We start from the raw sequence: 7,500 nt of genomic DNA on the forward strand, positions 1-7,500 counted from the left end.
GTTGCTACGTCGATAGGCGAGTTCAACAGAAGGAGACGGAAGCGGCGGTAGGTCGTCGGTCGTGAAGGAGACGCCCGGCGAGATATCACACGCTGAATCGTCGGTCTCAACGCCCGTTGTTGTTATTCCATTCATAAGTGGCAAGGATAGAGAGCACAACGACGTCTCGTTACATTCGGTCTCCGCCCTGTTGGTGGTACCCATGGGCGTGGCTGCCACACTCATAGGTAATGCCACCACCACCTGACTGTCACCGTCCTCCTCGTCCTTACTACGTGTGACCGTTTGAGGTGGTGGTACAGACCGCGAGTCGCTCGTTAGTGACGTTTCCGTCTCTGTATCACGTGATTGTGCGTCTTCGTTGTTGCGCGAGTTACGAAGGATCTCCTCAATGGGAACGAGATAGTCACTCTCGGTCACCGCGTCCATGTGGCTTGGAAACAACGCAGGTAAGGTGACAGCTCGAGGACGAGGCGGGACCTCCGGTGGTGTGTTCACATCGCCTGATACTAATGGATTACCACTTGCTGTCGGGAGCGGCGGCGGTGGTGGCATGCGTGGCTCCGTCCTTCGCCCAGGCAGAGTTGCCAGAGTCGCAATGCGTCGTCTCTCAGGTAGAGGTGGAGGCGTCAGTTTTTCTTCCTTGGGAGGTCGAGGGGGTGGAGACTTGGGTCTCTCTCCTGACGTCGACTCCACAACAGAGAGGAGAGGTGGCGGACGAGATGTCTCCGGTTTTACCCCGACGTCATCGATACTCGCGTATGTCGCCGACACTGGCCGGTTGGGATCGTTTCCCACGATATCCTCACCCTCACCCACACCCTCGCGTCTTTCCTGTTGATTCACTTGACTCGGACGAGGCGGGACCGGTGGAGGTTCGTCGTCCTTCTCGTCGATGTCCGAGTCAATGAGACTGTCAGAGTTCGACGAGCCTAACGACGAATAAATCCCGTCTCCACACGTGCCGCCGCTACTCCGACGACTTGATCTCCGATTTTTCTTGTCTCTGCCTGGACTCGGCATACGAGGCCTCATCACCGACGGCAACGCGACACACATCGGGACGTCCATTGAAGTCTGAAGCCGTTGTTGCACCATCGTTAGCGAATGAGACTTCGGCTTGATCTTGATGGGCGTCGACGTCCGTAATACATCATGCGACGTCGACTTGCTTCGTCGCATATGAAGAAGCCGTAGACGACCCCTCACAAACGGTCGCTTCAGTCTCGCTATTACTGCCCTAAACCGACTCTTCTGAGTCCCATGACCGTCCTCCTCCTCTCTACCTTCGCTTTCCATCGAACACAATGACAATTCGGTATCTCTGCTGCCTCTCCTGCTACCGCCAGTGGAAGATATGGTGACCGCTCGTCTACTCCTCTTCACCAACGGTCTGATCTTACCGACATCGTATCCGTCCGTCGTCGCGTAGTTGTCCTCGTCGACATTAAAGTAGTCGCTCGTTCTTCCTTTTATCAACTCTTTCAGGTGTTTCTCGGTGATCGAAGAACACGTCTTCGACCTTCGCTGCCGGGTAGTAACACGATTGGGTAACTCTTTGGGTTTGACTTCAGTAATTCGATCAAGTGACGCCTCGCGAGACTCGCTCTTGTCTTCAGACAATTGTGAGTACATCACGTTGAGCGCCATCATGGCTCTCCGTTCTACACACATTGATATCAAACCTAACATACATGGCGACTGACAACATGGCATGTACCTGCTTCCCTCTCTACAGCCAGAGTGAGTTCGAGTTTGGTGGTCGGCGTGGCGATCAACGTGGGCAACTTTAGCAAACACGGCATCCCGTCACTGTAGTAGAACACAACTTAACACGTCCACCAACCAACAGACCAACAATTAATGTAAATGTCCAAACAAAAGCCCATCAAATTAACAGCCCCGAGGCGGTTAAACAGTGAAAACATTGATAACAAAATGTCTGATTAATTAAATGCCACAACACCTCCCTAGAACAGACATCTGAGTGTAAATTGAAAGGTGTGTGTAGTAGTCCACATCTAGTTTATATCAACCTTAATTAATTAACAATTATTATTAGCTTTTCAAGAGTAAACTGGTGTGTGAAGAGTAACATGCATAGTCAATCTATAGTGCTGCAACTTTGTTGCACTTGATTTTATAAACAAGCAGAGCAAACAGACAAATAAACAGATAAACAAACAAACAGACAACTAGACAGACAAATAAATAAACAAACAGACAAACAAATGGATACACAAACAAACAGACAGACAAACAGACAGAAAAATAAACAAACAGACAAACAAACAAACAGACAGACAAACAAACAAACAGACAGACAAACAGATAAACAAACAGACAGACAGACAGACAAATAGACACAACAGACACAACAGACAGACAAACAGACAGACAGATAGACAAACAGACAAACAGACAAACCGACAGATAGGCAAACAAACAAATAGACAGACAAACAAACAGACAAACAACAGACAGACAAGCAAACAGAGACAAACAGATAAACAAACAGACAGACAAACAGACATACAAATAGACAGACAGACAGACAGACAGACAAACAGACAAACCAACAGACAGGCAAACAAACAAATAGACAGACAAACAAACAGACAAACAGACAGACAGACAGACAAACAAACAGACAGACAGACAAAAAAAGACAGACCAGCAAACGGTCTGAACAAACGCAATCATACAATAACCGCCTCTCCCTGCTGCCTACCCAAGAGACAATGCAAGTTAGATTTTTCCACAAAAAATAAATAAATGACTGGGCTCTTCTTTGGCACTGTTGTGTGTGTGTGTGTGTGTGTGTGTGTGTGTGTGTGTGTGTGTGTGTGTGTGTGTGTGTGTGTGTGTGTGTGTGTGATCATTGAGACACAACACAACAATTTCAATTTCTCAACAAAAACAAGTGCCCTGAGCTCTTTATAGACACATTCATTCTCTACCTCATGTGGACAACATAGTGAGCCACCAAAGCCTCCAAATCAGCAAAGTACCGTCCAGCCTGATCGAAACACAAACCTACCAGACAGACATCCAGTCACACAACCCACCACATTAGCTCACCACCCCACTACCTGCATCATCTCTAGTGATCAAATAATGTTGGATGTCGACCTCCATTCCGGGAGGCAGACAGACAGACACAGCAAAGTTACCCACTTGTCTCGAATTTCTCACCAAAAATGTCTGCAATCCAAACACCGGACACTCAAACTCGCCACAAAATGTGTTATGCTACAAGTTACCCCGGGAACCTTGCCATCCAGCATCGTCTCAGCTGCAACACAAAACGACAGGAAGTGAAGTGTCTGATGCCCGTCATGCATGCACTGCACATCCTGTTCTCAGAAACCTTGCTTTCTCGTCACGGCGGGATAGAACCAGAGCACGGACGAGATCTTGAGTCGCGCGTAGTAGCTCAACGCGTCGTCACTCTGTTGCATAATTTCATAACCAAACAGTTTACGTTTAGTATGACATACTGACAGTTTGGACTAACAAACACACTCAACCACAAAATTGCTGACCTGCTGGCCGTTAGTGTCCGCCCAGATGCCGCGCATCGTCGCATCTGTAAGAGACAGTCACACTATGCTAGTAATCTATGCCCGCCGGACTGGTGTACACTGTACTTTTACGTACAGACAGCGCCTAGATAATAATAGTACGCCCACATCCGGGAATGATACCAGACCACTTACTTAGTAATTACTCTCTAGGGAGTATCTCGTTATCTACGTAGTTTAACTGCTAGCAGGCTTTTCGTTTAGTCTCTGACAATCCAGTGTATTTTAGACAAACCTGTGTCTATTGGCACATTTACGTAGACAACGTACGAAGTCACCCATCCGGGAATTATCATAGTACATTTACATCTACCGCTCTCTCTCTCTCTCTCTCTCTCTCTTTACATATCCTAAGGTACTACTGCTCTACATACTAAAATTTTAGTTTCTTAGTCTATGATAATCTGATGTATGCTATACAAACCCGCGCCTCTCTAATACTACTTGTAAGTCCAGATTGTAAGTCAGTACTAAATCACACATCCGGGAATTATTACCCTATACATCTTTACTCGCTCTCTCTCTAAGGTATCTAATGCTCTACTGTACAGTACACACTAGATTTTAGTTTCCTAGCCTATGACAATCTGGTGTATTCTGTATATATACAAACCGGCGCCTAGACACTCTAGTACTACAACATAACACATTACATGTACACAACAACCACAATCTCGTGTGGGTCGCGAATAGGAACGCGCGCTACACACTCAACTCCTCGTCCTTACCCTCGTCGTCGTCGTGCCCATTCGTGTGACCCAAATACTCGTGAACCGAGCGCACAGAACGAACGCTAGACCAACAGACAAATCACACCCTAACACAACAAACGCTCTACACGACAACCTCCCGTCTACCTCTTCGTCAGACCATCAGCCAAGCGATTCTCTCCACCTCCACCGACTACATACCTGCAACGACACAAGCCAGAATGCCTCACTAATTGCTCGCCTTACGCGACGTCTGTGTAGCCAGACGTCGACTCGATCGCCGCTCGTTCGTTCTCACTTCATTTCAATGGCGTGACGAGCTCCGTCGGGCGTCTCCGAGCCGTACATTTCGCTGAGAATGCTGCCGAGGTCTTCGGTGACGGTCGTGAGTGCCTTGTTGTCGAAACGCAAATTTTAGACTCCACGTTTTGTTAGCTATTCGAGTCAAACGAGCTTGAATCGACTGTACTCACCGTAAAATACTTTGTGCTTGTCATGTTGGAGCAATTCGAGCGATTTGTGATGACCGGAAGTGGCTCAAGTAAAGCCGTGGTGGTTGAAGAAGCCTCGGCAGTGTGTAGTGATTGTGTTCTAATGACAATCGTACAATGTATGGTATACAGTAGGCGACGACGGGCGATATGAAACAAGAAATGCTATGTTCGAAACGCGCGCTATAAATGTGTACGCTGGAAGCATTGCGCTAGTGCGCAGAATAAATATGTGTACGCTGGAAGCATTACCCCTAACGCGCAGAATAATGTATAATGGATATCTTACATACATATTAATATGTGTACGCTGGAAGCATTACTCATTACTCCTAACGCGCAGAATAATGTACATGGATATCTTATACATACATATAGACTCTAGTCATAGAAATCGAAGTCGTCCTGGTCGGAGTTATTGCCTTTTGTGTTGCCGTCTGTTTGTGTCCTACCGGGCCATAATTCTTCGGCCAAATCAGACTCGGGGTCTGAGTCCTGGAGATAGCCTATACAGAAATTGGAATTAAATATATAGAAAATAGGATTATTTATGATCGGCCATTCTAGCCGTTCAAACGTAGACTTACTAATGCTAGTTCGAGAAATGGGTCTGTCGCTCTGAGACCTTGGTCTCAATGCAGGCCTGCAAACAATGAAAGATGCACGTTTATAGAGTTAAATATTTATAATATAACTGTATAAATAATATTGTTATATCTATTGACACACACACACACACACACACACACACACACACACACACACACACACACACACACACACACACACACAACACACATACACACCACACACACACACACACACACACACACACACACACACACACACACACACAACACACATACACACCACACACACAAACAGACAGACAGACAGACAGACACACACACACACACACACACACACACACACACACACACACACACACACACACACACACCACACACACACACACACCACACAGACAGATAGACAGACAGACAGACAGACCGACCGACAGACAGACAGACAGACAGACACACACACACACACACACACAATATATATATATATATATAATACAAAATCTATAAATAAATTCTAGCAACTTACGAAGCATGAGGTGTTGACATTAGTTGTGACACGCTCGACTTGCTATCCGACTGTATTTCAAAATCGTCTCCATTTGATGCATTGACTGCCTCAATGTTAGATAGAGTGAGAGAATGCACTAAACCACAACTGCAAAAGCATACAAAGCTTCTGTGGCATTCGTTTTCGGTTGGTTTTCATCTCTTACCTTTCTCCTTCTTCTAATGTTGGTGCACTTGCAAGGTCATTCTCCAGGGCTGCTACTTCGCTGTCTTCACTAACTGAGAATGCGGCGTCATCGTCTAGATGGTCTGATTTCGAGCCTGCAAGGAGCAGTTTGTAAGCATCTGTTTCACTCAGACGCACAGAACGTTGGGCTTGTTCAGATTGATTGTCGGTCTCTCCCAGATCTCCAACCAAAGACAAAGACTCGTCACTACAAGAAGACTTGAGATCGACTGGATGTGAGATGTCACGGTGAGAAGAAGGGTTCGTGTTTGGAACCACATTGGTGGTGATTTCACCACCTTGACATGCATTCTCTAGGATTGTAGACAGAATCTGCACAGCCTATACAAACATGTAAGGTTATCAACATGTGACACACACACACACACACACACACACACACACACACACACACACACACACACACACACAATCATTGATTCCTACTTTCTCTTGTTTCTCTCTGTTTGTGGTGGCATGTGACACACACACGGATGAAAACATAGTTGCTGCTGTTTCAGGCTTCAAAGCCCGCTTTTCAATAAGAACCTCTAAGTGTGACTTGAGCAACTCCCAGCATGGCACCCAGTGTGGAGCAAGAGCAGCCCTACCATCACAATCACAAACAGCTTGAGCCCAAATAACACCAAGTAAGTCACACAAAGACACATAGCTAGATGCCACACTCAAGCAGACAAACGGACAACTAATCTGAGACATACAAACACACACCCAGATGACACACAAAACAAGCACCTAAATTGAGACTCGGTTTTGCACATGGGTGTGTGCTTTTTAAGAAGAACGGCGGGCATTAGAGGTCCAGCATCGCCGGCACTTAAGCTCTGCATGATTTCAAGTACGACTGCTGTCAAACTACTTGCACTGAACCGTTCCAGATCACCTCTGGTATCAAGAGTCCTGCAACAGTGACAATTAGAGTTACAAATATCACTCAATAAATTATGGCAAAACAAGCAGATAGTTAGGAAGTACTGCTTAGAGCAAATCAGATTGGCTGATGAAATTCTCCGATTATGTAGAATTTATAGAATGTATGAATACGGCATGTGACATATGTAGTTTGACTACACACTACATGTGTGTGTGTGTGTGTGTGTGTGTGTGTGTGTGTGTGTGTGTGTGTGTGTGTGTGTGTGTGTGTGTGTGTGTGTGTGTGTGTATGTGTGTGTGTGTGTGTGTGTGTGTGTGTGTGTGTGTGTGTGTGTGTGTGTGTGTGTGTGCATGTGCATGTGTGTGCACACATGCATGTATGTTTCAAACGATATAAAATATCTTACTCTCTGATTCTCTTTTTCATCCCTTCAGAGCAGTCTTTGTTACGGTACAAATCATCCACCTCCAAACCGACAGCCACGTCATGTTCAATTGCCC

At 46.0% G+C, this 7,500-nt stretch overlaps 2 protein-coding genes across 2 annotated transcripts in view; both read right to left on the reverse strand.

The window, feature by feature from the left end:
- LOC134180471 (uncharacterized) overlaps positions 1–4,965 on the reverse strand; it is a 14,199-nt gene extending 9,234 nt beyond the window's left edge. Inside the window, exons 1-11 of the mRNA XM_062647624.1 lie at positions 4,768–4,965; positions 4,593–4,687; positions 4,442–4,495; positions 4,313–4,377; positions 3,546–3,589; positions 3,371–3,452; positions 3,264–3,295; positions 3,093–3,204; positions 2,961–3,036; positions 1,721–1,812; positions 1–1,664 (exon numbers count right to left, since the gene is read on the reverse strand). The exon at positions 1–1,664 is cut by the window's left edge and continues 263 nt beyond it. Of these exons, the coding sequence (XP_062503608.1) occupies positions 1–1,664; positions 1,721–1,812; positions 2,961–3,036; positions 3,093–3,204; positions 3,264–3,295; positions 3,371–3,452; positions 3,546–3,589; positions 4,313–4,377; positions 4,442–4,495; positions 4,593–4,687; positions 4,768–4,791 (2,340 nt within the window). The 5' untranslated portion in view covers positions 4,792–4,965. The remainder of the gene's footprint in view (positions 1,665–1,720; positions 1,813–2,960; positions 3,037–3,092; positions 3,205–3,263; positions 3,296–3,370; positions 3,453–3,545; positions 3,590–4,312; positions 4,378–4,441; positions 4,496–4,592; positions 4,688–4,767) is intronic.
- Positions 4,966–5,123: 158 nt separating this feature from the next.
- LOC134179955 (uncharacterized) overlaps positions 5,124–7,500 on the reverse strand; it is a 2,999-nt gene continuing 622 nt past the window's right edge. Inside the window, exons 1-7 of the mRNA XM_062646998.1 lie at positions 7,407–7,500; positions 6,862–7,026; positions 6,553–6,712; positions 6,086–6,447; positions 5,899–6,027; positions 5,373–5,428; positions 5,124–5,291 (exon numbers count right to left, since the gene is read on the reverse strand). The exon at positions 7,407–7,500 is cut by the window's right edge and continues 622 nt beyond it. Coding sequence (XP_062502982.1) covers positions 5,167–5,291; positions 5,373–5,428; positions 5,899–6,027; positions 6,086–6,447; positions 6,553–6,712; positions 6,862–7,026; positions 7,407–7,500 — 1,091 coding nt within the window. The 3' untranslated portion in view covers positions 5,124–5,166. The remainder of the gene's footprint in view (positions 5,292–5,372; positions 5,429–5,898; positions 6,028–6,085; positions 6,448–6,552; positions 6,713–6,861; positions 7,027–7,406) is intronic.

This window comes from Corticium candelabrum, chromosome 5 (genome assembly GCF_963422355.1).
Source record: "Corticium candelabrum chromosome 5, ooCorCand1.1, whole genome shotgun sequence".
Classification (NCBI taxonomy): Eukaryota; Metazoa; Porifera; class Homoscleromorpha; order Homosclerophorida; family Plakinidae; genus Corticium; species Corticium candelabrum.